Source organism: Leopardus geoffroyi, chromosome C3 (assembly GCF_018350155.1).
Source record: "Leopardus geoffroyi isolate Oge1 chromosome C3, O.geoffroyi_Oge1_pat1.0, whole genome shotgun sequence".
Taxonomy (NCBI): Eukaryota; Metazoa; Chordata; class Mammalia; order Carnivora; family Felidae; genus Leopardus; species Leopardus geoffroyi.
Genome location: NC_059338.1, coordinates 39,825,001 through 39,852,803, shown reverse-complemented (window position 1 = coordinate 39,852,803; position 27,803 = coordinate 39,825,001). Strand labels below are relative to the sequence as shown.

General features: G+C 44.9%; 1 protein-coding gene across 8 annotated transcripts in view; it reads right to left on the bottom strand.

Annotated features, from left to right (window-relative positions):
- Positions 1 to 27,803, bottom strand: part of PROX1 (prospero homeobox 1) — a 53,157-nt gene that overhangs the window by 11,334 nt on the left and 14,020 nt on the right. For all 8 annotated transcript variants that reach the window (XM_045452523.1, XM_045452530.1, XM_045452524.1 and 5 more), the window contains 2 exons: positions 24,140 to 24,247; positions 17,567 to 17,761 (listed from right to left, as the gene is read on the bottom strand). In XM_045452523.1, the coding sequence (XP_045308479.1) occupies positions 17,567 to 17,761; positions 24,140 to 24,247 (303 nt within the window). The remainder of the gene's footprint in view (positions 1 to 17,566; positions 17,762 to 24,139; positions 24,248 to 27,803) is intronic.

The window sequence follows — 27,803 nt, the reverse complement described above, 5'->3', positions numbered from 1 at the left end:
AAGCAATTGTTTCAGTGAAGTTGAAAGAATAGTGCTCTCTACACTTGAACACCGCGGTATTCATACTTGTTATTAGCGTTAGACACATCTAATTCCAAAAGCTGGGTAAGCAGCTTTGGAAATCTGGAGAGCCACTTTTCTCCTTGGGCTTTGTACAAAACTTAAAAAAAAAAAAAAAAAAAGTAATGCCATCAGAAATACATAGAGTTGCCTTGTCAAACCCCTTTCACTGTTTCCATCTGCATTTTCTTCCCTCCCACTTATCAAAGGGGTCAAAGGAAAATGCTTGTGTATCTAGTTCATCCCAAGAGCCTTTCCAAAATGTTTAACCTGGGTAGGAGCACAAAAGGAAAATCTAACTTCGGGCTGGGATTTACATCATGAGTTCTCTTATAGTATAAACAATACACTAATCATACACAGCGAGGCATTTTCTAGATGACTTCTAAGTGTCTTTGGAGAAGCTACAAAGAGAAAGGGTCTCTGCACACACACGCACATGTGCACACACACACAGGCACGCACACACACACACACACACACACAGGTCCTAGGAAAGAAGGCAAAGTTGAAGTACTTTCCCGAGCATTCATTCACCCTGGTGTGCACATGATTCCTCTAAACAAACTCTCCCATCCCCGCTGTTTGTTAAGTAAATATTGATCAAGGAGAGACATAGCTCCTGACGGCAGTGGCACAAGCTGGGGACTTAAACTGCAGACAGAGTGGACTTAAATGGATAAACTCAGATGCTTTAGTTACTCCTCACAGAGATTATCAGATGAAAAGGCAAGAGCAGATACGTTATGGCTGCTCCTCTCCGCTGTCTTGTTCGTACTGAATTTTTCTGTCAGAGGCAGAGGAGGAAACCCAGAGCTTTGAAATGTGGTTACAGGACACTGTTACTAAGGGTCTCCCCTGCAGTCGTGCACGCGTTTATCCTGTGTGTATGACCGGGGACTAACTGGGCCCGAAGGCAGACAGGGTGCAGGATGCTGCCCAGGGTGCATTGTGGGATTGTGTCCCAAAGCCCTGTCATGGTGGGGAAGCATTAGGTAGGAAAGCAAACACGAATGTGCTTTGGAGAGCATAAAATACCACCCAGATGTAAGGTGGTGCTTCGAACCTTTAAGGAAGAATCCAATAACTGGGAAGAGTTCCACTGTGATTAATAAATGTGCGCAAAGCAGTATTTTGAAAGATGCCTTGAGGATGTTTGCTTGAGTAATTTTACTGGCTGAGTCAACAAGTTGACAAAGTTGCTCTGCATTTCCTAAGTTTTATTCCAGTCATGTCACGATTGTGACTTGAGTCCCTATCAGGAGCTGCAGGGCCCTGGGTGCTTCCCTGGGAAGGCCAGGTTTTAAATCGTCTCTAGAGATTAGGTTTTGTACCTTAATTAATCACTGAGCACCACGGTCAAAGAACAAGGTGTCGTATTTAGAGTTCCCACCAAATGGCTACGCGGTGTTTAAATTTTACGAGGTTGCTCACACCTATGTTTGGAAGGCCTGGCATTATCTGGGGAGCACTGGTCGAGAAGCCACTTGCCTACGTCTGCCGGGTTATACCTGATGAGGCAAAGGAAGGTTCTATGGCAGCAACCAGGCTTCAGACTAAAGTCTCTTTCACTCTGATGTTCCAAGTGGCGTTCATCTTTCAGGGAACTTACAGGATTGGATCAGCGTGATCATGCAGTTTTAGGACTACGAGTGGGCTCACTTCCTAGTAACATGTTTTGCTACTTAAATATGTGAAGAGTAAATGCTTATAGGAAGTGGCTATAGTTCAAGGCTGTCCTTAAAAAAAAAAAACCCAAAAAAACAATAAAACAAAAACACCCCCCCCATGTTTCCTCTAAGCAAAGGAACACATAGCATTAACAGTCTGTATCATATTTTTTTTTTACAAACCTTCAAAAGAACAATGTTCTGTTGAGCAAAATTCAGTAGCATTCTGTAAACATTAATTTAAGGAAATCAATAGACTCAGTGAGCTAAAGCCATATTGCAAGATAAACTGGCCAGAGTGCCACTTTGTCAAATAGATTTTCGTTTTCTCGGCTAGATAAAGACAGTTTCAAAACGGGGCAAACGTGTTGCAACCAAGGTTTGAAAAGTATGTGGCCTTCAAACAGTCTGCTTGTTCCTACTGCAAAGCTGGACAAACATACTTTAAAAATGATAAGATGGCTTAGAATTGATGTGGCTTTCAGATTTTATGGACAGTAGATTTCTTGGTTGTCTCCCAGGCAAAAAGTAAAACAAAATCCCATGCGTTCTGAACACAAAAAATTGTACTTGGGAGAAAGGGTTAAACTGTCTTGAGAAAGGGAGCTTTGGGGGCAGTGTCAGTTGGTGCTTGACTTTAAAAAAGAAAGGAAGAAAGAAATCTTTATTCATGCTGACCTGATGGGCAACAGGCCTTCTTGCCAAAATCCAAAAGCCAAACTCTCTGGTGGGTTTGGGATCAGAGGTTTCAGCTGGTGGGAGCCGCTCCAGTTCTGTGCTAGCCATGCAATGTCATGTTAATGCGCGAGGGGTGGGGGCGGGGATGGACACCAGGGCCCCCAGGTTTCTCCAGGCCAGCCTGAAAGAGCGGCAGGGATCGTCGGGAAAAGTGGCAAAAGGAAAGCATGTCTCTCCGTCTGTCACTGCGGCAGGGACAGACACTGAGCCTGTGGCAGGACACTTCCAAGTTAAACCGCCTGCCATCCTCCGGTGCCATACCAGTCCGTACACCTGCCAGTGGAGGGGCAAAAAAGATGGGACGTGGTAGAAATGGCCCACTGGAGGGAATGCAATAAAAAGAAGGAACAGTCACGTGGAAACTGCAAGGAGGGAGGTTAGGGGCCCGCCTTGAGTGGAGAAAGGAACTCCACGAAAAAGCATCACGCGTGGGCTTTGGTCTGTAGCGCGGGCAGTGGGGGGCTACTCCAGGCTATCACCCTCACGCGGACCTCTCTGACAGCAGCCTGAAGGAAGCACAGAGGCATGCCTTGGGTCTTTTCTTGGTTTCCTCACCTGACTTGAGTCTTTCTCTTTTCAAAGTGCTCTTTAGAATATACAGAATGCACCATAAAATGTCTACACCCTTAAGATGTTGATAACATCTGTACGGATACAAACAGCGTACGATTATCAACGCATGTGCTAGAATGGAGCGTTTTGAGCAGTTGTGACTTCCGGTGATAAAAAAAAAGAATGTCTTAACATCTATTCTACCTGTTAACGATTTGTGTGTACTTCTTAAACGGTGTAAACATTCCATCGGTAACGCTGCGTAGAGATGTCAAGATAAATACAACCATCTCTCCCCTATCCCAAGAAAAGGAGGTACTATATAATAAGCTCTTATGGTAGAGTTTAGAAGAAACTCTATGACACTGGCAACAATTGTTCAGAGGGGCTGAAATGTGGTTCACCGAATACGATGAAAATGGCCTGGAAGTCTTGGTGATGTACGTGTCAGGTAACACAATGATTGTCACGTCATTTCTGGTGACGGAGTCAATTCTCCTTCCTTCCCAAACTCTGCACATGTTTCAAAGAGTGATTCCACGTTTTAACAAACAAAACAAACAAATGAATAAAATTCGCCAAAAAGAAAATCAGGGGCAAAGTATTAAAAACTAAAGTCTAATACTTTCCCCAGTCTCTGCACCCTCCCCCCCACAAGACACTATGAAAAGACTCTTAGACCTTAAAGACAATTGGAAGCCTTCTGCTGGAATAATGTGTCTGGCAGGCTCTTCAGGTAAGAGCTCGAGCAAGACTATTTCGTCAAAGAATCAGAGGGTTTGGGGACCCCAGGACTAGGAGAGAGTCCATATTCTCCAAAAGAGCGAAACAACCTGAGCCAGCCGTTGGCAATCTTTCTCTGAAAAGGGCTAGAGAGTAAACACATAAGCTTTGTAGGCCACATTCTGTCTCCGTTGCACGTTCTTCTTCTTGTTTACAACTTTTTAAAAATATAAAAACCATTCTGAGCTTGGAGTCATAAAAGACAGGCCGCGGGCCAGATCTGGCCCATCCGCCAATAGTCTGCCAACCTCTGCTCTTAGCCAAACTTGAGGGCTAACCCTTCTCCTGAATGCGCCTTCATTCTTCACTAATCCTGTGTGCCTCACTGGATCAGCACACTCCTTGTTCTCGCTGGGTAGCTGGGATTGATTCACCCAAATTCAACCTGCAAAGTCACGCCATTCCGCAGATTCGCTGAAGGCTGCCCGTGTCTATGGGATCAGAGCTAAACCACGCCCAGAGATGGTCAAGGACCGGGAAGACTTGAGTCTTGCTCTGCCTTGATGGGGAGCTTCTCGTGAGGAACTTTCCTGCCAGTAAATATTCACTCGTACGAGACGGAGGGATCTGTACCTCCTTCACAACACATCAAATGAATCAGCTCGATACTTAGATTAAAAAAAAAAAACAAAACCCCCCCAAAATTAGCAGTGTACCAGTCACCGTGCAGTGTTAACTAACTTCCCTTCAAGGCAGCCCCACGAATTATGTGCCACTGGCGTCTGAGTTCAAGACGGGCTGATAGTGCTTAAAGTTTAACTTTTGCTACAATTACTGGGTGAGGTGGTAAGATAAATAGGGCCAAGCTTGGTGCCATTCTTGGACGGGAGATTATCCAAAAACAACAAGACATAAACTCTCCAATATTGCACAAAAGGAAGCTGGGGCACAGATAATCCACAGTTACTCCTGTTTCGTTCGAGAATGCATTACGTGATTGTTTTCTACGGCAGGTTTATCTTCGTAATTAAGCTTTGCCGAGGCTGACATGGAAACTGGTCTGCGTTGCCCTGTATTCCTGCTGATGGAGCATGTGAGGGAGGAGCCCAAGGAGAAACTGTTAGGAAGCAGAGTTCAGGCAGGACGATGAGAACAGCACCACTCACCGCGAGCACCAGGAAAGGCACTGTGAGATGTGGGTGATCATCAAAAGAGTGCTTCCAAGAACACCGGATCCTGGGAGAGCCTGTCACTCTGCTAACAACAGAGGATGCGTCCCAAATCATATCCGGGCTGCTCTGAGAAAGGACTGGGATTAAACACCCCAGTCCCATCTTTTGGTTTTGCCCAAAACATCTTTGTTCTGTCAGACAAATTCTATTTTGTGCTTCTAGAGTCTGCTGTTGGTCTCTCCTCCACAATTACCCCTTGCAAAACTAAGGATGAGCTGTATTTCAAAGCAACCTGAGGGCTTGTGAATGGCTTTGAAATTCCCTTTTCAAGAAAGGTAAATAGTTTGGAGAAGGGGAGAAACAGATTCCAGAATGGCCCCTGGGGCCCCTGGGAGCCCCCTCCACTCATGTCAACGGCTCACTGGGCTTGAGGTGACATTCACGGTGGGGAGTTTTAGGGTGGTGTCGGGGATTGGCCCTTGCCTTGGCCCTGCTGAAAGGCACTTACAGGAGTCTACATAAAAATGATCTTGTGTACCTTCAGGTCACTGACAATGATACATCTTGGAAAATCGTCTCTATATTAAAGGAAATGCAGTGGCCTTGAAACCAAAGCCTCTCTTCTTCTTCTGCCTACTTCTGGTTATTTCTCGACCGTTAGAACCACTCAAACCCCCACACTTGTTCTCAGTCAACGTTACTGTCACCTTTTATGAAAAGTCACTTGTACAACCAGATTTCACTTTAAAATGTTATGGTAGCCCTCCCCCCCCCCCAAAAAAAAGAGAAGTTGGGGACTACGAGCAGAGGAAGATAAAAAAAAAAAAACACTTATCCAAATGACTTGTGTGAAGATTTGCCACCTGTCAACCACACACATGAGCACACACAAAACCCCAGTGGAAAAGACTTTCCGGATGGAGACTGTCACCATGTTGGGCGTCCCTAAAAGACAAGGTGGTAGTGCCTTTGCAAAAATTACCAGCCAAGCCTAGGAAGGAAGGTCGTTGTCTGCGGGGAGGTGTGGTAGACTAAACAGAGGTTGATGCGTATCACAAATGCCAGCGGTCTGGGTCGATGTCGGGCATACAGGAAGACGTACGGGAACAGGTACGCAGACAATCCCTTAGTTGTCCTGTTCTATACCATCTCCCAGAAAACCCGCTTGCACGAGGGCCTCAAGGACGACTGTCCTCATTGCTTGGCTGCCCTAGCCAACACAACGAATAAAGTGAGCAGCAAGTGTCACGACGAGTGCCAACTCAGTCAACAAATGTTTATGAATTTAAAAAATTAGTCCCTATAATCTCAGCGAGGGAGCTGCCACGTCTCCAAGGGCACCGCCGAGATTTAGATCTGCGAAGAGGGCCTTGGGAGAACACTGAAATGGGCACCCTAGAGATGTTCGCTGAGATAATTAAGCCACGGCAGAGCCACACGGGTGGAAGTGGCCCCACATGGACACCATCTGGATTCCTAGGGGCTCCGCAATCACTGCTTAAAGCTTTGCATCATGCCCAGGATTTATTTAGAGAATGCAGAATGTCTTTATTCTAGAATCACAGAATTTCAGAGAGAGAACAAAGCTCCGTGTTTAATCGTATCACTTTACAGGCGAGCAGAGTAGAGCCCAAAATAGACAGGTGCTGCCAGAGCTAGACCCTCCGATCCAGGGTTCCCTCCCCCAGACCCCATCACCCCATCGCTGCTCTTCTCATCTAGAACCCATGACTCCAGAATCCTGGAGCTGTGCCAGGCTGGTGTCACCTTTACAGCCACACTTGGGGCAGGAAGAATCACTTTCTCTTTTTAAAACCAGTTTTGCATTGACTCTTTGTCCCAATTCTGATGAGAACTCCCTCTTCCGCTCATTTGTTTGTTTGCCTATTTAGGGTCAGCGGGAAATGGCGCAACCGTTGAGCTACTGATAATGGCAACAAGGTAACTTTTACTTGGCTCTAGGAATTAATAAAAGCAAATGCTTATACGCACTTACTTTGGGCTAATATATTCGTGCGTATTCATTTAATTCTCAAGACCACTCGGTGAGATACTTGCTATCATTTCCCCCATCTTATAGATGAGGAGACTGAGGCACAGAGAGCGGGTAAGACATTTGCCAAGGTTTCAATGCTAGAGAGTGGCAGAGCTGGGTTTTGATCCCAGGAACCGGTTCCAGGATGCATGCTGTTCGTGAGGCTCTACTCTATTATAATCAGTTCAGGACCACGGACATGGCAAAGACTCCCCAAAGGATTTCCTTTTTCAGATTTCAAGGTGATGCTTTTATTTATATAAAACAACACCTACTCGTAGGTGAACATTTTGTTTCCTGCCTGAGAATAATTTAGAGACCAGAGCTTTCTTGCTGTAGTTATCATTGTTATAGGCTCAAACCCAAGACTAAGGCCATATCTTCCCGATATCAAACACTCTGATACTTTATCAACAAAAACACTGAAAACATCCAGACAGTAGGGCGGATCTGCCCATTTTTCATCTGGCTGGATATGTCCCGTGGACACATTAAGATCTGCCAGAATTCTTGCCAAGCGTCTCATAAATTGGTCTCATGGGATCATTTTAACCAAAAAGTGCTAACTGAGAAGCTACTCAAGAAATCCAACTTCCGAGGATAAACTTTTGGGACAATCAAAGCAAATCGCATTGGGTGTGTGTGAGAGAGTTATCATCACCAAAGCGTGGCGTGGTGGCCCACAGCTGGAATTCTGTCCCCTTGGCCAGTAACTGCACTGTCCCTCACGAAGACACAGTCATGCCAGAAGCGCATTACAGAAGGGCAGCTAAAATGATCAGGGGTGGCCCACGGACTGTATGAGATTAGACTTTTAAAAAGGATTAGAGCCCCTTAATCTGGACAGATGAAGATTAAGAGGGAGGAATGATCAAAGTCTATAAAATCAGAAGGGAAATGGAGAATATGGCTACAGTTCTGTTCACAAATCCCAGGATATCGTAACAAGGGCTATCCCTTTGGAGTTCCAGGAAAATGACTTTAAGAGCCATAAAAAGAAGATACAATTTTCACAGCAGGTAATAAATTTAGAGAATTATCATCTTGAGGGGTGGTATACTCTGAGAATGCAGTTAGGTTTGAAAAAGGCTTAAATAAACCTATGGGTGATAAAACCACAATGAGGTAATAATGGAAGGTTGGGAATGTTCTAGGGACATCCTGAGTCTTTTGAAAACGATTCCATCAATGACAGGTACCAGCCCCTCCTCACAGGCTTCCCGCCTGGGGCTGGGTGGCCTCCTGATGCGACCACCTCTCTTCCCTTCCCTTTGCCAGACAGGTTACTCCTAAAATTCCGAACGGGGCTCCGTGACTGGAAAGCTTTCGGACCTGGTACAATATGACAACTCATGCCTTGGAGGGAGTTTTCTTTATTCCTCACCAATGTCTTTGTCCTAGTGTCTGTGATTCCCATAAAAATATGAACTTAATCCTGAAAACAAACAAAAAAATCTATGTTTTGCTCAAAGATAGAGACATTAAAACATCTTCTGTTGCAGTGGTTGGGGGGATAAAAACTGGTGAAACTCTCCCCTGGGGAAGCTACTCAATGTATGCTAACACAGACCAACGAATTCAAACTTAAGGGGAAATTAAACGTCCCGATTATGTAGCACCTATCACAGCCCAAGGTATTGAACTCTGAAATTTCCCGCAGTTAATAGAAAAACCCGCACACCTGAACAAATGCCATGGTTCTGTGAAATATACAGAATAAAACTTAAGAGAAAAGCTTTAGCTCCTTTCCCAAAGAGCCAAGTGTTAATCACTTTAAATATCTAATAATAGGTCATTGTTGGGGGCTGGGGAGGTTAGGGCCACGGAAGGAGGCAGGGGACTTCGGTAGGGGGTAGAAAGGGGATGAAGATTCCATTCAGAGAAAGGGAACCTTCAGACAACCGTAACATGCACAGCGAAGCATGAAGAACCTTTTCTGTACTCACGTTTTAGACTGCTTTCTGAAAATTGATAAAATGTGGCAAATGAAGGAACCCAGGGGAGGAAAGGGGTGGGGATGGAGGAGAAAGGCATTCGTCCAATAAGCAATATCTAATAACTCCTAACCCCAACCCTATCTACCTACCGTCACAGAGTGGGGGCTGTCCCTGGGCATCTATTCAAATTCCAAGTTTGAAAATGTGAGTCCTCACGTTGGGGAGCCATTCCAAGTCACTGTTCACTTGGGGAATGGAAGAGTAGGAAGGTGGCAAGGGGCGGGGACGGGTTAAGGGGTAGAGTCAGCCCGTTTCTCTTTGTAGCCTGCAGAGTGATTTGGGCAAGAAAGCTGGGACATCTGGAGTTCAGAAGTCGAGGAAAATGGGGGAAGAACCGGGAAGATGAATACACGATCATCAGCTACACAAAAGAACGGAGCAGAAAGAAGCCTGGATTTGGGCACTCGCGTCTGGCAAGGAGGCCAGCAGCAGGGCTAATGAAGCATTTGTGGTGTGGGACGCTTGCCAGCACAACAAAGAAGATGTGCTGGGGCTCTGCACATGTGCCGGGGCCCCCAGAGCAAAATAAGGACATAATCACCATCAGTGTCACAGACCAGACTGTACACAAGGTGACAGGGGAGGGGGGGGGGCCTGTAATACACACACAGGGAGGACGCGCCATGGCCCACGGCGGCTGCTGCCCTGAGGCCGGGGATGCAAGCAGTTACCCACCTCTCTGTCTCTAGCTGTCTCTCAAATCCTGAGGTCGGGCTCGGCCCCACCATTGGTGGGTGTTTCCCGTGCAACCCAAGTTACTCCTGACGGGGCAGCAGACAGCTGAAAAGCTGAAGAGAGTGTTAGACTCGTGGAAAAGGGCTGAATAAAGGGAAGCAGAAGGAGGGGGGGGGAACGGAAGGAGAGAGTTCTGAGGCCAACTCCCTCTGTCTTGTGCCAAGTTCTGTGCTCTCACTTTCGAGAACCTGACCCTGGCCATACCACCTGAGGTACGGTATTATCACGGACGGCCATGTTTTTATGCTGTCAAGAAAAGGCAAGAGAAACGCGGGGGAGCCTGAGGTGGGGGACACACACCCGCAGCGGAGGGTCCCCCTCGGCGTGAGCGCAAGAGCACCTCGCAGGCAGGAGGAAGCGGCCCCCGCCCATTTGAAATGAGGTCTCTTCAGAGGGCCCGGCACCTGCCTGTGGCTCCCGCTCGCTAAGGTGGGTGTGTTAGTACAGCTGTCTAGCTTTTAAGTGACTTTTGTCAGTTTGAAAGTGAAAGTCTGTTTGAGGAGCTGCTTGAACAATAGCCCAGAGCCCGGAAGAAGAGCTCGCAGCACAAAGGACTTAGACGACACTCGTGTCCCTTTTCACTGCCTCTGATGAAAGATTCATAAGAATAACTTTAATTTTTTATGACCCCCTTTTTGGTATGACTATATTAGTTGTGTCAACTTCCATACACAGGTTCTCTTTAAATACCCAAAGGTCCGTGCTGAAAGTTGTTCAAGGAGCCACGGGGGCAGATATCCTTACGGGTCCCTTCCTCCAGGACAAACCGCTCTGCCAGACACAGAGATTTCCTTTCGAGATGGTTCCCTTCAGCCTCGACATCACTGGGAACACTACCGTGAGGTGATCTGAAAGCTTTCTAATGTGCCAATTCAACCTCTCTTTGGAAGAACAATTATATTTGTTTTTCTTGGCTTCACCCTATTTAGCAGGAACAGAAGTATAATAATCATTAATGGCCCTCCTTTGCCTTTACTTCTCAGATGGCTGTTTCCATGTTGCATCTTTATTTTGTGTCTCAGCCAAAAGCAGGCGTTGGCGGGGGTGGGGGGCGGGGGGCACACAGACTGTGCTTGTTTTATGGCACGTTACCAAAGAGCACCCAAGACTGGCTTAAGGCAGTCACTGAAGATGATACAACAGTTTTGAACCAGAATTATCTACTTTCAAGAACCAAAGTCCTACGCTTCCCCGAAAAGAATGTTCGCAAAAATACCTGATGCTGGCAAATTTACACGGAGAGACTTAAGAGGGATGAGCGAACGAGCACTACATTTTCTGCCCTACGGCTGCAAAGAGAACCAAACAATTGCAGTGAAATAAAATCCGGGCAGTGGGAGGAAGATGAGGAAATTTGATTTAAAACACTCTCTGCCGTGTGAAAAGGGATCACCAACTTTCGAACGCGCTTGGGGCTGCTCAATGAGTCTGTTTAATCTCGACGAAATAAACAGGCTCATTTCCAAAAGGCTGTTAGAACTTCTTCAGACGTTTCATTCAGGATGGGCCCAACACAATGCTAACATCCCACCGAAAGATCCGACCACGACCGGCCGCTTGCTCTCTGCAGAGAACTTGCTTCTTTTCTCCTATTGATAACCCTTTGTGGGACGAAGAAAAAGAGCAGAGGCAAGGAGGAGTGAATGTCAGACAATAGCCATCCCTCCACGCACTGTCTCTGAACTTCCCTCATCTCTGAAGGACAATTAATTATGAAGGCCTTAGGGGTAGGTCGAAGCAAGGGAAAACCCACTGCCATCTCCGTAACGCGCCTGCCACCTCTGTGTTTGCTAAATGGCTTCTCCTGTTGGGGTACAGCCACCAAGAGAGCCAATAGATCATGGGGGGGGGGTGGCGGGGAGGGAGGAAAGCAAAAGATTTTTTTTTGTGTGTGCGTCTGCCCTTGTATAATTCTATTCTCACTGTGAACTCATCCATACACAAAACACAAGGACAATTTTTTTTTTTTTTTAAAGAGAGAAAAGCCACAGGGTATGTTGCAGCAGAAACGGCCTCTCAGTGGTGTGTTAAAAAGGATGGTCTTTTCACCAAATCATTTCACAGAGGCAAAACAGACAAACACAAAGGGTTGAGGCTTTTTCTCCGACATTAAATGGAGTAACTGGTAAGGTCAGACATATGATACCTAAAGACATGAATCTGTGAACTCTTGAAGTCAAAAGGCCTCTCTGTGCTGAGGAACAATCTTTCAAAGGAAATAGATCATAGAACTCCACTGAATCCGCTTTAAACTTTATGAAGCAGGAGGAGAAAAAGTTCTAAGTAGGGAAGCTTGACAGAAGAGCCTTGAACTATTTTCTGAAGGAAAGATGAGACCCTCCCTAGGCTGCCACAAAACATTTTTTTTTTTCTAAAGGCTCCTCTGAACTTTGATATGTGCCAAGACACTGCCATTGAAAGCTGTATAATTATGTGCTATCGCCACTGTAGAAAATGCTTTGTTCACCCCAACAAAGGACAATAAGCAAAGTAAAGCGACGTTACACTGTATCTTTTTCTTTAAGAATGTTGAGAAAGGTCATGGAATGCTATAACTAATAAAGCTGTTGAGTAAGGAGGTTTTAAAGCTGATCTTACTGGGCTTGAATGTAACCCAATGACAAAAAAGACACAGGGAGCTAAAAATGCAATGACATTACCAAACAGATGATAAATCAATGGGCCCGCTTCATTATACTGATCAACACCTTGAATCCCGAAAGGACACACGGCGCAAAACTGAAGCTCTGGTCCGCACACAATTCTGCCTCTGCCCTACCCCCCAACCCTTCAAGCCCACCTCGAAGCCGGGCGTCTTTACCACTCTCTCCTTCACCCTTCAGGCCATCACTTCGCACAGGAATATGCTCCCAGACAGCCGTGTGTGTACGTATATTTAGGGAACATTCATTTAGTCTCTTAACAGATCAATTTGGCTTGTCAGTGGCGGGACTGGCAGGGGAAGAAGTGCTAAGAGTCTCTTTCCCTCCTCGCCACCCACCAAGGGCGTGTGTCATGTGACCATTCAAACGGCTCGGCGGCTCTGGGGCCAAAAGACTGCAACGGCAGTAAAAGGTTTTCACTCATGTGCCAGTTTTCCGAGCGATCACTCATATTTAAGTATCTATTTGGAGCGGAGGGAAGCACTTCCTAAATCCACCTGTCCTCATTTTTCTTTAAAGAGATGACGACGTGAACGAGAGATTTCCAAACACATTAAATCTTCCTCAGTGTGCGCTGTGCGGGCAGCGGGAGGGTTGGGCACGGGGGCGGGCAGGGTGGGGACGGTGTATTCAGCACGTGTATTTCCGAGTGTGTGCGCCTGGGGGTAGGGGTGGAGGCGAGGGGTGTGGCTTCTTAATTTTCTCTTTCGAAGCGGAAGGCGAGGCAACCCAGAAGTTGGGTCTGCGGAAGCACCCATCTTGCCTGTCATGTGACACCCAGAAAGAAGTCGAAGCACAGGGTCTATGGTGGAGCATCGACATAGACATCAGTGTCTTGGGATGGGACATCAGTGTCTTGGGATACACTAGCGGGTACAAGCCCGCTAGTCAGTGAATCAGGCTCCCCGTTCTGTTTATTTCTAAGCCTTCCATCCCCAAACCTGGGTCTTCAGTGAGGGCAATGGAGGCTGGTCAGTGTCGCAGGCACGTGCACCCTGCCCACAGACCAGTGGCTACCACCAGGAGGCCCGTGAAGGATGCTGGCTGCCCGCTGAGGGGGAAGAGCTACCCCTCTGGTACTGGAGAAGGACAGACAGCGCTCAGTGCAGCCTTGGAGACTGACAGCCATCACTACCTTCCTTCCTGCCACGGTGGGGAGGGCAACAAAGGAGTAATAAAATCCAACTCGTATGCCCCTCAAGTCAGAAGTATCAGCACGATTTAAAAACTGGGAAGGAATCCCAACCCTCCTATCCCTCCCCATAAAAAAAAAAAAAAAAAAAAAAAAAAAAAATGTTGGAACCTCTTCAAAGCGAAGTGCGAATGGAGCATGGAAATACATCCCATAACACCTGGAAAGACAAATTTATTGTTGCCAATCTCATTAAACGTGAGAAGTAGGAGTGAAACAAGCAGCCTGTAATTAAACCCCCCTCTCCTGCACACCTTCGCAAACTCACCTTCAGCAGCGAGGCGCCCCGCCCCGTGTGAGGTGGCCAACTTTCTTTCCTTCCTTCGGCACAAGCCCACCGTGGCGTTGGTGCCCCTCCCCCTGCAGTGCCTTCTCCCGCTTCCCCTGGGTCTTCTCAAGCTCTCACCACACTGAGCCTGAGCGCTGTGCCAAGAATCTTGGCCATTGTGTAAACTGATACAAAAGGCAGAGCAAGCTCTCCTGTCACTTAGAAGGCCCTGACTCATAAAGGCCAGGAAACGCAGGGTCTAGAGGAGGAGAGAGATTCAAGCCACTCCTCCCTCCTTGCGAGTGATAAACCTTCCCCATCTGCTTCATTTTCCTGTAGGCCAGGGGTCAGCAACCACTCTGGCCTTGAGAGCCAGGAGCAGCAGGGGCGGGAGGGGGAGGGTGCCTAGCAGTCACAGAGGTGGCACCAGCCAGCTTATGACACAGACGGAGCAGAGAGCTGAAAAAAGACAAGCAGCAGAAGAGAAAGAAGGAAGGAGAAAGTCCCAGCGAAGGAGGGAAGGCATCAGCCTCCTTCTCCCTCACGCCCCTCTCTCCCTGCCTCTACCGGTTCCCACTAGTTTAGAATTACTTTATGAACAGTATAGAGCGTTAGGCACGCTAAACTTTTTCTCCTATTAATATCTCTATCATTATTCCCGCTCACGTCAAATCAGTTAATATTGGTAAGACATCTGGAAGGATGCTCAGGACGTCATCAATAAACATTAGCTATTTTGTTATTGTTAACAAACCTCTGATTGAGAGATCTAAAAATGCAATCAATAAGCTGTTTTATTACTTGACCGGCTAATACTCGGTTGGGTTAAAATATTCCTTCAAATGTAGACAAAACTTCAAAGTCCCTCTACCTTTGCTTCATCTCCGTTTAAAAATTAGAAAATGGGGGTGCCTGGGTAGCTCGGTGATTGAGCGTCCGACTCTTGATTTCAGCTCAGGTCATGGTCTTGCGGTTCCTGAGTTCGAGCCCCACATCAGGATGGAGCCTGCTTGGGATTCTCTCTCTTTCTCCCTCTCTCTGCCCCTCCCCGCTCATGCTCGCTCTCTCTCTCTCTCTCTCTCTCAAAAAAAAAAAAAAGAAAGAAAGAAAGAAAGAAAGAAAATTAGAAAAGAAACAAGGCATCCAGTTCTCTACTTGGCCATCTTCTTCATTTGCTCCTCTTAGAGTACAGATTCACTTGGGTTGATCTTAAGAGGAGAAACTTAAATACAAAAGTCAAGCAGCGCACACAGTATGGGTTGAGATATTCAGCATGAGGTGCTGGGTCTGCTTGTGGCTCGTGGCCACGGCCCACACTGGTAAAGCTACACTGATAAGACCAGTGGCTTTTTAAGCATCTCGCTTAAGCGCTGACCTCCGTGCACGGAAAAGAAGGGGTTGTCTTATCTGAAGCTCTAGTTAGTGAGCGCGCCAAGCTGGGAGGCTAAATTAAAAGCTATTTAGTGATCGTATGTGGTGGTGGGTAGGCCTATGGGCATACGTGTGAGGGGAGGGGGCAGGGCAGAATCCATGCTCCTGCGTTTCTTCTTACCACATTTCCGGAAAGATCCTAGTTTTTACTGAAGAAGGAAAAGACCCAGAATAGACCAAGAACTTGTCTGGAGTCACATGAGAAGTGACAGAACTGCTCCCCGGGCCCCATACTCCTTGCACTGAAGCAGTCTTAAAATAGACACTGCAGATAAAGGAGAGGTGGCCGGGCTGGAAGTGGATCTGATTCACAAAGAGAGAAATATCAGATGTTAATCATATTAAAGGAGGATTTAGATGATGCTAAATGGGGCAGCTCGTTGGGTACCTCCTGATGCCAGCCGCCCCTGTTTGTGTCATTCTGGCCCTTGTGCTGTGAGCAGGGGATTAAATTCCAACCAGGTAAGGTTTAAAAAACCCTAAAAATCCTAATGTGCCCTGTAAGGATTTGTCCTCTCGAGGATATTACACAGCAAAAATGCAGCACTCAGCGCACGAACCTTGGGCAATTCTTTTATGAAGCCTGACGCACACTGCCAAACAAATATTTGCCGTAATCAGCCGTAAAGAGTTCACTAGTGCACAGCTGAATTCTCCTTGGGTCAAGTGTAGAGCAACAGACTTACCAGAAAGGGGCAGAAAAAGGAACGGAACTCTGAATAAGGTTTCTTTAAACTATTTAGCCACAGTCCTCCTCTTCAGCTTTAAAAGAAATTCTGCTAGAGTGTCCCATCAGGTTAGTCAACCAGAGCTCTTTCAACACACTTTAAATACAGAGACTTTAAAATGGTGAAGCAAAACAAGGAGGATCCCCACTTTTCATGTGTTCAGCCCGAGAAAAACCTTGTTGATAACACATTTGGCAAGAACGTTGTAGTCTAGGACGACAAAGGTAAATTGGTGACTTCCAGTATAATGGTTCAAACTTCCAAGGGAAAACTGTGACCTCCCCACGGCTAAGCTTCCACCTTCGGTGCCTGGTAAGCCACCATCACTGATCTGTGCTGCTAAAACCTGTGTGGGAAGGGCCCCCCAAGGGAATGGGCAGACAGGGGGGCAGGAAGGGGCGGATCCTTTCGTTGGCAAGTCTAGACCAAGATGCCCTTCTCTTCCTCTGAAGCTGCAAACTTCTGGGTGTTTCTGGGTGCCTATCTATGTGAGGAAAGCAAGACTACTAACATAAGGTTCCGGCAGGAGCAGATGTGGGAGAAAAAAAGATTCTCGTCCTCAAGATAACAACAAGAAAGGGACCGACTTTATCAGGCCACGGCCTGTCTACACTCACCATCGGGGGTTCAGCCTGCAGAACCCTTGCCACATTCCCACCTCTAACTATTGTTGCCTGAGCCAGCAGGGCTCAGCAAAATGCCTTTGTGAGGACTGGGAGATTCGCTAGTGTTGTCTCATGGAGAGTCATCATGTTGCAATGAAAAATGTTTGCTGAGGCACCACATTAGCCAGTAAAGAAACGCCTTACTCATAGCCACACATCTTTCACTGTTGCATAGCTATTGCTTTCTGGGACTCGTCTATACTGCTTTGCGTGTATCTAGAATATGCAAGTCGTAGATGTGTGTGCGTGCGTGCGTGTGCGTGCGTGTGTGTGTAAGAGGGCATGAGCGACGGGCAGCTTGGTTGCGAAGCTACGCACACGCGAAATAAACACACTAGGTTCTCTCCCGAAAAGAACAAAAACGAAACAAAAACAAAAACGAAAGATGTTGATGGCTCTCGTAATACGGACTTAGTAAATTCTCGTACCATTTCTTCCATAAAGGCAATACATGCTGATTACAGTAGAAACCACAGAATCACTCCCCCATCAACCTTTCCAGATTTTTTTTTAGAAAACAACTTTTGCAGCTATCCTAGCACACAGCGTATGTCAGCCCAAGCGACATGCCAAAACCTAAATAGCAAAAAACGCCTATCAGAGTGGGGACCTCTTCTCTGGAAAGGGAATCACTGTGTGGGTGGGTTCCTTGCTGCAGTTTTCTTTGAATTCTCCAGTTCCCTCTTTCTGTGGCCAATGGGTCTTCATGCAAGCAGCCGAGCTGGGGAATGGGAAAGGAAGCAGAAGTGGGTCAGCTCCCCAGGACCCGGATGGGAACCACACAGGGGGCTCCTCACTGCTGCTTTACCTCATACCCCAGTGGGGCATGCTCTTAGGAGAGAACGAGGCTGACGCCAATTTGGGGACACTGCTAAAGAAAATAAATGTCTTAAAAAAAGAAAAGGGAAATGACCAAACGATAAAGATGAGTTCCTACCTCAAAGTCATTTGCTTTATTGTAGTGCATGTTCAGAGCCCTGTACAGCTCACAGTCTCTGGTTATAGACAGCTCTTCAGTACTGGTGACTCCGTCGTTGATGGCTTGACGCGCGTACTTCTCCATCTGAATGTAGTAAAACTCACGGAAATTGCTAAACCACTTGATGAGCTGAGAGGTAATGCATCTGTTGAACTGTCAAATTTAAATGTTGAAAAGGATAAGAACATCACCATTTTCTTCATTTATTCTTTAAGCAGTCTGAAGTATTTTTAAAGATCTCCTCTCCTTCTTGCTTGGATGGGTGTGTTTTTGATTTCACCAAAATGGTGGCAAGAGGGGTGAAAGCAGTAATACGTTCATAAGATATCATAAAACCCGTCAGCAATGGAAACCACTCCCCAATCCTCCACATTTCAAATGGAAAACTTGCATTCTAAATCTGATTTTCTGTAAGCTGAAGATCTTATTTTAAACATCGTTCTTCAGCTTTCAGTGGAACAAACTGTATGTGTGTACTTCTTATGGAAATTCATTCAAACCACAAAACCCTGGGAAGAGTTGTTACTTTCAAGTACAGCCTCCCCTGCTTTTCAAAAGTTCATGTTCCGCCATTTTGCTTTTACGAAAAGGCCTATATTAGTGCCTGGTCTCGTTAACAGAAAGAAATCCAAAGAGGATTTTTGCTTCTCAGAAAGAAAGCGAGAAGGGAAAATAGCATTCAGCATTGGTTTTGCAGCGAGCCATTATGGAGGCAGCATGCACCCCCAGCAGCAAGAGTGGCTCCACCAAGCTCCTTCCCCAGGAACGAGGCTCAGCATCTCAGCATCAAGCCGCCATAGCTTTGAACTGTGTCTGTGAGCATCTGTGCTTTATTTGATTTATTTTGTGCATCTGTTATCGAGATGTGTCCTAGGGTATCAGAAAAGTCTAAGAGGGGTTATTTTTTGGGTCTGGGAATGCTCAACATTTCCCCATATAAATTAATGGTAATTGCTTCTTTGCTTTATGCCATTTCGGCTTATGAAAAGTTTCATAGGAACGCTCTACTTTTGGATAGCGGGGGAAACCTGTACCAGAGATGGTGAGCCACGTGACTTCACCACCAGCATGATTTCTTTTTTTAATGAGAATTTGTGTCATCGCATGACAGCCCCGTACAATGCTGGAAAACAGCTTTCGTGCAAAAGGGGAGGAAGCTGGCATTTGCTTATTTTTTGGCAAATGGGTGATCCCCATGGCCATCCAGCTCTGATTCCACTTTATGTTCGCAACACGGCACTCACGTCCGGTCCTGTCTGGTCAGACCGCCATGCCTGCTTGCACACTTCCCATGGCCAGCATCGGATAAGACCCACGCCCCTTTCCATTGGCGTCTATGCCGTTTGGAAGGTGTGGTTAAGACGCAGTACGCAGATGGCATAGGCAGAAACTATATTGCGTTTTTGTTTTAAATGCCAAGTTACCATAACATGATTAGGCTTTAAAACTTTGTTTACCAAGGTTCCCTGATGACCTTTTAAATGAAGATGTCTTCCTGGATTCACTGCAAATGATACCATTCTTATTGACAAACCTCTGTTCACGTAAAGGACAGATGCGTCTCAACTTGCCAAGTCAAAACCAATAAATCCATAGCTTTATATCAGGCGGGCTGACAGACAACCCCCTGCCTTTTGTCATTACAGGCATTCCCTTCCCGGGGCCCCCAGAAAAAGATGTACATTCATCAAAAATCAACAAAGACCACTTATCAAACACTGGCCATGAGAACATCCAGACTCCAACAGGATGACAGCGAAAGTGTGTATTGGGGCTGTAATTACTACACAGAAAGTTGTTCCTATACTAGCAAAGATAATAAATGAATGAAAATTTATGGCAGAGAATGGACGTAACAAGGAAACAGAAGCAGGGAGACTGGTGTTTCTCCCAAAAGGCCAACTTGCATCATAATTGCCATGGAGTTGCAAGGGCCCTTCCAGATAATTGACCAGAAAATGATTAAGTCATCAGCAAATCGCTTCTGCTTGCAAGAGTTCAAACATGTACTTAACCTATCCAAGAATTATATTTTCACTCTGTGTGTCTGCTCTGTCTCTATTCAGCCTTGCGGGGAACCCGATTAAAAAGACAACTGAAGGACCCCCCTTATCTGATCTTCTGGTTGCCGATTTCAATAGAACTTAAACCCATTACGATTTGCTGAACTTGGAGTTCTTTCCATTTTATCTCAGCAGTAAAATACACTGTCCAAATTTCCAGACACTGAGATAAGGACTACAGGCCCCCGTGACGGCTTACTGTTCCTTTTTAATTCTTTTAGAATAAGAAACAAAACATTACAAAATGATAGCAGGCTGTGCACTGGGGAATGAAAATTGCTTTGACATGGAGATTAGGCTTCTGCATTGTTACAAGACATTGTCTCCTATGGACAAGAGTACTGTAGAGGAAAAAAATAGAAGGGTGTTTTTTTTCTAGAATGGTCATGAATGACCTAATGGGGGAGGACAAAAAAGTAAGTGCACTTGCCATTATTTAGGAATGGGACATAAAGGGAGATTTAAAGCTTATTGTTAGAGAATGGAAATACCAGAGAGAAAGAATGGGCAAAAACAACAGACTCCCCCGACATAAGACAAGTGAAATGACCATCACAACAGCTTGAAGAACAGGGCTTCCCTCCACTAGAAGTGAACTGAAATTCGTTCTGTTTTAGTCGCTGGCGAAAAGCGAAGGCAGGCCCCCTCTTTTCCAGATATTCACGTTGGGGGAGAAAAAGTGTTAAACTTTAAAGAGTTAATTTCCCCCCCGTTCCGTAGTGGCTTACAAGAAAAGGATCAATTGTTCTATAAAGGAGACCTCTGTCGTGTGTTAATGTGTTACTGCAAAAACTAATCGCTACAATAAAGAGGCTGTGTTTCCACAGTGTGTGAGTCTCTGTGACTTTGATTAATGCTTCCCACGGGACATCTCAGCCTCAATATGGGCTGAAGAAACTTCCTAAATATTCAATGAGCATGGTCAAAAGATGTATAAAACAAATCAATCTGACACCTTAATCTGGCTAGGCAGCAGTTGACTCAAGGGGTGGAGGGAATGAGATACATCATTTAACACTGCCGGCGTGAAAAGCTGTGAGCGTCTGTTCTTCAAAGCTAAAATGGCACCAGATCTGTTGTCCTTAGTGGTCTAAGAGTTATTAGTTGATACATTAAAATCAGCACTCGGGAGCGCACAGGAAGATGGTGGGGCCCATTGCTCTCTGGCACGTCTCTCCCATTTGCCCCTTTGCTCTTCCCAAAGGCTGGGCTTTTCGTCTGGCTAAATGTCATGGTGAGGGAGTGAAGTTGGAGTCCGTGAGAACGTGGAACTCTGTTTCGATTCTGACTCGAGGAATGAGACCAAGCCAGCCTTGGCTTCATCCTTCCTCTGTATCAGCCCTGTAGGACTCTCACCAAGCCAGCGTCTGAACTGTAGGAGGTTTTCCTCCACCTCTCTCTTTGCAAAGCAATTTAAAAGCATTCACCTAGCCTGCCCAAACGGAAGTCGCTAGTGGAGAGTGAAGCACTGTACCCATTCCTAAGGCAAAATGCAAGGGAGGGTGGATCACTCTGGCTGGGCTCACCTTCTGGAGCTGATCAGAGGATTCACTTGGTCTAGCACGATCTTGCAACTGTGTCTTTGATGACACCTAGGCTGAGCTTCACTCATGACACAAAATATTTTCTACTGGTGTTTCTTCCGTGTTTTTGTGTTTTTGTTTTTTCACTTGCGGAAGTAACTCCTGATCCCCATTTGAAATGCAATGACTTTTATGGTTTGGAAAGGCACATTTTGCTAGGATTAGGAATTTTCATCTAAGTAGATGAATGCAGCCACAATCAAGTGTAGGCTTGTGTGATTGTGACAAGTACTGCTTGGTCCACAGACACATGAGCGTGTCTTTCTCAAGATGGGTGATGCCGAGTGTCACTTCTGATAACTCCTAAGGTGCTTCCTCTAATTTCTAGGGGGTCTCTTAATTCTGTAGTGGTTTTCTTGCATCTAAACTTTGTCATATATAGAGGAAGCATCTAGTTATTTCAGTCTTGCAAATAAGAATCCACCTTTATGTGTCTATATCTAGAAATAGGTATGTGTGTATATATAGATACACATACACCTAACATAACATAATAATAAAATATGACATCAAATCAAATTCTGGATTTTCCTTAATATTAAAAAATCCAAGAATGCTCTGCCATTGTTTTCTACAAAGTTTCTGGAACACCATGCCTAGAGTATCCTTCACTTTCTATGCATGCCTTTCCAATATCATCAGCATAAGCCCGGGGAATACAAATTCATTTATTACTAGCCAAAGAAAAAACATAATTAGCAAAGTTAAAAATGTATAATTCATTCCAAAAATAAAAGAGAATTGACCTTTGGTGATTTTCTGCTATGCATTATATGCCCTACTGTTTCCCCTCCATTAGAGTGGATAATTGGGAATTAACTAGACTCAAGTATACTTTAACAGCCTTCTCTCCCAGTATGGATGGAGTATGGATAGAATCTATAATGTGAATATTAGTGCTCTTTTAAATAAAATATTCACCCCAGTATTTAATTGTTGTTTACATAGTGATTATTTGCAAAGCTGAATTACTAGTTGTATTCTAAAGGAATGGGAACAATTTTATGTCAGTTTACACTGCAGAGTATTTATAAAGATTACAGATTAACTACTACAGATTAATAATCTCCCCCATCCTTGCCCTTCTCCCACACCCCCCCCCCCATACACACATGCTTGCGCGTGAGGAAGTTTCTAATATTTACATCTACTATTGGATAGTGTTGCTGGCTCAGAATGGCTGCTTTCCACCCTCCAGGTGGCTGCAATTCAATGGTAGGCAAGGGATCCCTATGTGTACAGTTTGTAAAGCTCTCTGGCCTCCTTGTGATACAAAGCGCTATCTAAATAACGTAAGGTGTTGCCATTATTATATCACAACACTGCAGATCATTGCACTAAGAGGAGTGGAGGAGGTAACATGGGCACCTACACGCACACACACACATACACACACACACACACACGTGTGCAGTCACACTTTCTCCCTCTCCTCCATGTCCCCCTGTCCTCGAACTAGTGTTGAGAGGACCCCGTGACAGAAGTCTGCCGGGTTCCACTAGGCTCCGGAAGCTGTCTGGTCTTCAACCAGTTGACAAATTCCCTCCATGGTCTCTGTTTCAGATGGTCCCTCGCAAAGTCCAGACCCTTTCCCTGGCCTGCTGTGTCGCTCAGCCTTTTCTGCGCTTTAATGATCCTCAACCAGCCATTCAAGTTACTGCCTTTCTGTGCCTTCCCATCCAGCCCAGTCTGCTGGCCCCGAGTGGGGAGAAAAACATGCCTTCCACTTAAGGAGCTCCGCCAGGGGAGGAGAAAGATAAAAGGCTGAAGTTGATACACAATTCAAAAGCTAACAGGAGGGAAAACAGAACTTTTCTTAGGAGGCCAAATAAAACATCAGCGAAGGAAACTAAAATGAGTTGGCCTGCAAAGGGGGCCGACGCAGCAAACTGGGCATCGGGCACAGAACACACTACGCGGAGGGAGCGGAGGAACAACAAGCGTGTTCTGGCAGCTCCTGAGTTCTCAGCGGCAGAAAGAAGAACTTGTACATATGGGGGGTGGGCAGCAGAGGGCGGGGAAAGCGCCCAACCCCAATAAACTAATCTCAGCTAATGTAATGTTTATCAAGTCCCTCAGATAATGATACCATGCGTGTCATTATCATCATCAAAACCCAATCTATGTTTTAAAAAGTTGCAGATGATTAACACAACATCAAGTTGTTGCAAACAATTACTTAAAACCCACACACAGACACAGACGCGCGCGCGCGCACACACACACGCACACAGAACCAGGAGGTCCCCATATTCTGTAGAATGAGGGAGGCTGCAGCTGTAGGCCGACAGCTTTCATATCCTCATTTGAATAATGTGTCCTGAATCTGTCACTTTATTCATTCTCCTTATGCTCAGTGTACTCCACATCAACAACAAATTAAGTTGTAAATAAGAGACAATCATCACTTTTGTTTTTAAGCAGCTACTGCATAGAGAATTTCAATGTACGCTCCTTCCGACAGGGGGGAAAAGACGTGCTAGAGTTTGCTTTCATAAGCACAAATATGGGGAAACCAACAGAAACGAAAACAGAAACAGTTTACTGTTGCTCAGGGGAGGAGAAAAAAAAAAAACAACATTCTCTAAAGCACACCCATCCAGGACTAGCTGCGATTTCTTCCAAGAAGTTACTAAGACATATAAAGACAAGAGGCGAAGTTTCACGGATCACACTGGAGACCCATGTGACTTCATACCAGTCTTTTGGTCGTAAGGGCGTCTTTGCCCAGTTCAGCTTTAGACGAAATTGCAAGAGCATTAAATCAATTATAACACAGGTGTATTCGTGAATTGTTTTCACACTCATCTCCATTAACTTCCAAGAGTTCAAATCACTACCACATGCACAGAAATGGAAAAATTACTGATGAAAAACGTCCTTACCTTTACATCGGAGAAGTACGTCTTCAGCATATTTGAGCTGGGATAACGGGTATAAAAGAACATGAGCTTTGCTTTTTTCAAGTGATTGGGTGACAATCCTTCCTGCATGTAGGATGCATTTGGTTAAGGAAAACATTTCTTTAAACACAAGCACCTACCACCCCCATCCCCGTCCCCCCCCCCAAAAAAAAAAGAATCTGGAGGCCCATCACAAAGCTGTGGGAATTCTGAAAGGTACAAGGCACTGGCCACGAAATCCCTCACTACTCTGCTGCACTAGCTCAAAATGACCATTGTGTGTTTTGCAAATGCCAAAGGTAATGGTGAGGATGCACAATGTAGTTGCAGAATCTTGGCTACTCCGTGGTGAGGATGGCAAAACATTGCCCTGTTGGAGGTCCTTACGCTCCGTATGTGTTCACTTGTTGCTAAGGAGACAAATGTACCCAACGTGTATCCTACAACTCTTATCGTGACAAGTTTTTTCCTTCTTCGCAATCGCAGTTCTGTTGGCTCTTCTCCCCACACTCTGCGGTTGACAGCAAATTATTATCCTAATGTACGTGAAAATATAAAATGCGTTATTTTGAACACTATTAGGCAAGCTTCACATTTTACCTTTTAGTGCTAATCTAATGGGGCATTTTGACTCACTTTCTTCCTATCTTACTATTATACCCTTTTAATTGTTTCCTTTTAAATAATAGCTAAAACTTGGGAGGGGTAGTTTTGGCACAGAGAGAGCAGGGAGGGGGTGTCGCTTTTGTTAAAGCAACGATCCAAAACCAAATACGATTTGCCTCTCCTGGATTTATAGTTAACTCCTTTGAGAGTGGCACAGTGGTTGGGGCTAACAAATCAATAAATGCGGGTTAGCGGATCAATAAATGGCCACTTACCCAAAATAAGAAGGCCTATTTATCTGGAAACATCATTACCTTTTAGATCTGTAAACAGCAGCAACTAAAACAGTTCCCAAGAGAATGTGAGGCTAACCATAACAATCCAGGCTTCCTGATTCTCCCCCAGATTCTTGGCACTCCTCAGCAGACTCGGAGCTGGGATGGCTCTGGTCACATCTGTGCCGCAGCCTGGCCCTGCCATTTCCTCAGCAAATTAATGGCTTTATAATTTATCAGAAATGAAGATGCACGTGGAGAAAATCAATGTGGTCCCCCACAAGGTCAATTAAGGGTCCTTCCTAGAAGCTTCTCTAAGGATTTTCTCTTAAAAGAGAGTCTGGGAAAAATAAGAAAAGAAAATATGCACTTGTGTGTGTGTGTGTGTGTGTGTACACACACACACACACATTTTACTACCCAACAAAAATGCCACACCTTGTGAAAAAAAGGTCAAATAAAGACACATATTTAGGAAAAGTCAAGGTTTCTAAATGACCTCCATCAAGAACAGCGTGACCAATCTTAGGAAGACAGAGAAACCAGGAGGTGAGTAGAGAAGCATGATCAAATTAATACCGATAAGCTCTTGACTACTTATAACAGGGTGTTTAACCAACTATTCTGCAGAGGATTTGATCAATTAGCATCCCCTTTAACATCACGCAATTTTTAAAAGATCACCTTGGTTTGCAAAGAGAAAAGTGAGATATTGTGCTTCCCCCTACCCTCGCCAGGAATAAACACTGAAGGAAGAAATTTTGATTTTATATCTGTACGCCAAAGCAGCTTAACCGAACTTGTGTTTTTGTTTCAGATCCTTAATGATCACAAAGACGATAATTTATGACTGACATACTTCTTGTGCCAAGGAAAGAGCTGAAAGGCCCTCCAGTAACCTCCATTAGACAGATAGACACGGCTAAAGGAACCCAGCGCACTTCAGGACCATCTGTCCAAATGGATAAGTGAAATAATAGTTGCAAGCTGTCTCCTATTGCCTCATGATAAGAGTTTTAGGCAAGTCCAAACTTCAGCAAACAGCCTCAGATCTGGGTTCTAATCTTTCCTAAAGACGGTGAGATTAAAAAACCACCTTGCACACTGCAATTATTCGCCGGGAGAAGTAACAGATTTTTAAAAATTTGGTTTCCTACAAAACAGACTGTTTTGCCGTGGTCCTCAGTGAGAGAGCTACCAAAAACTCGCTGACACTTCCAATACACTTAAATGATGCTCAGAGGTATTCGTTCTTTTTATTTAAAAAAACAAAACAAAACAAACTCTCCATCTTATTTTGATCAGGACTTAGGGGCTTTTTCTTTCGTGAAAAAATTATTCTAATTTGGGTTTCTCAAGCCCGTTTTGCTTTGAAATGCTTCCTGTCGGTAATACTTAGAATTGATCAGTTGAAATGGAACACAGAATAAATCTGTATCTCTTGCTCATCGTGTAATTAAGATAAAATTCCCATAAAATATATGTTTCTAATAAACTATTAAAAATAGCTAATGAAACATTTAAAAGCCAACAGTTAGATAATCCTTTTTTTCCTCCTCAAAATAAATCTGAACTGACCAATTGGTTAATTTCCCTTTTAAGTGCTTGTGCTGAAAAGCAACTGTTCTTCCAAGAAAGCACTAGCTGTTTCCAGGATACTTACACACGCACAATGACTCATGATGGAATAGATTCAGTAAACATACAGCTGTACTGAACACGAGCTAAGCTCCATTCAAGGCCAGGAAAGAAAATGAGCACAAATAAATATTAAGGAGGTAAGGGGGGTGGGGGGAGGGGGATGGAACGCAAACCAGATCTGTCCCGGCAGCTCATGTGGCTTTGCCTCAATTCTCTTAGCCATAGCTTTGTGAAGACAGATGACATTCAATTCTATGTGTAATGCAAAATAGACAATAACTGCTGAAACTTGAGACAGCTGCCAGGTGTAAAAAAAAAAAAAAAAAAAAAAAAGAAGAAGAAAGAAAGAGAAAAAGGAAAAGGGGGGGGGAAGAAAAGATGATAAATCCATAAATTAATGAAAGACATCTGCTCAGGAATATAAAAGATCAGAGAAGGAGAGTACTGTGGCTGAACCTGAAGCGGTGTTCAAACAACCTGAGAATCTGAGTGTTGTCTGTTTACCAAGCACAGGATAACCTTACCTAAACAGCAGTGGCAGGGGAGGAACAGAGGCAGCGAAAAAAAGGCAAGTGCAAGAATATGCTGTGAAGGCTGGAGGAAGCGAATTCTTCCCCCCCCCCCCGCCCCCCATCCCCGCCCCCATGGAACCCTGAATTGTGGTTAGAGATTTTACAGGCTGCAGTGTTCCCACCAAATTGGATTGGGGCTCCTTACTTACGTTTTCCAAAGTGCTCTGAAACCCAAAGACTTTTAGCTTTCTCTGTATGCTCTGATTTGTTGTTTCTAAGAGATTTTCCCCTTGAATGGGGAGAAAAGATCTAACCTGTCTCATTTAATGAAAGTGATAGAACAAATTGTTTCTCCATTAAGGGGATCAGCACATGAAGGTGTGTCATTTGTGGAAATTAAAAAAAAAAAAATGCTTTTGACTTAATAATTTGGGTGGGGGTAGGAACCTAGAGTCTCTCAGTCTGAAAATAAATGTTTTCCCCATAGCTAATACAGCTAATAGAATTACTATGGCCCCACAAGACTTCTAAAAAGGTCTATGGATTATTTCACATTTTAGAAATTCATTTTTAATCCATGTTTCCCAGTTGGATTTTAGTTTCAAATTACCA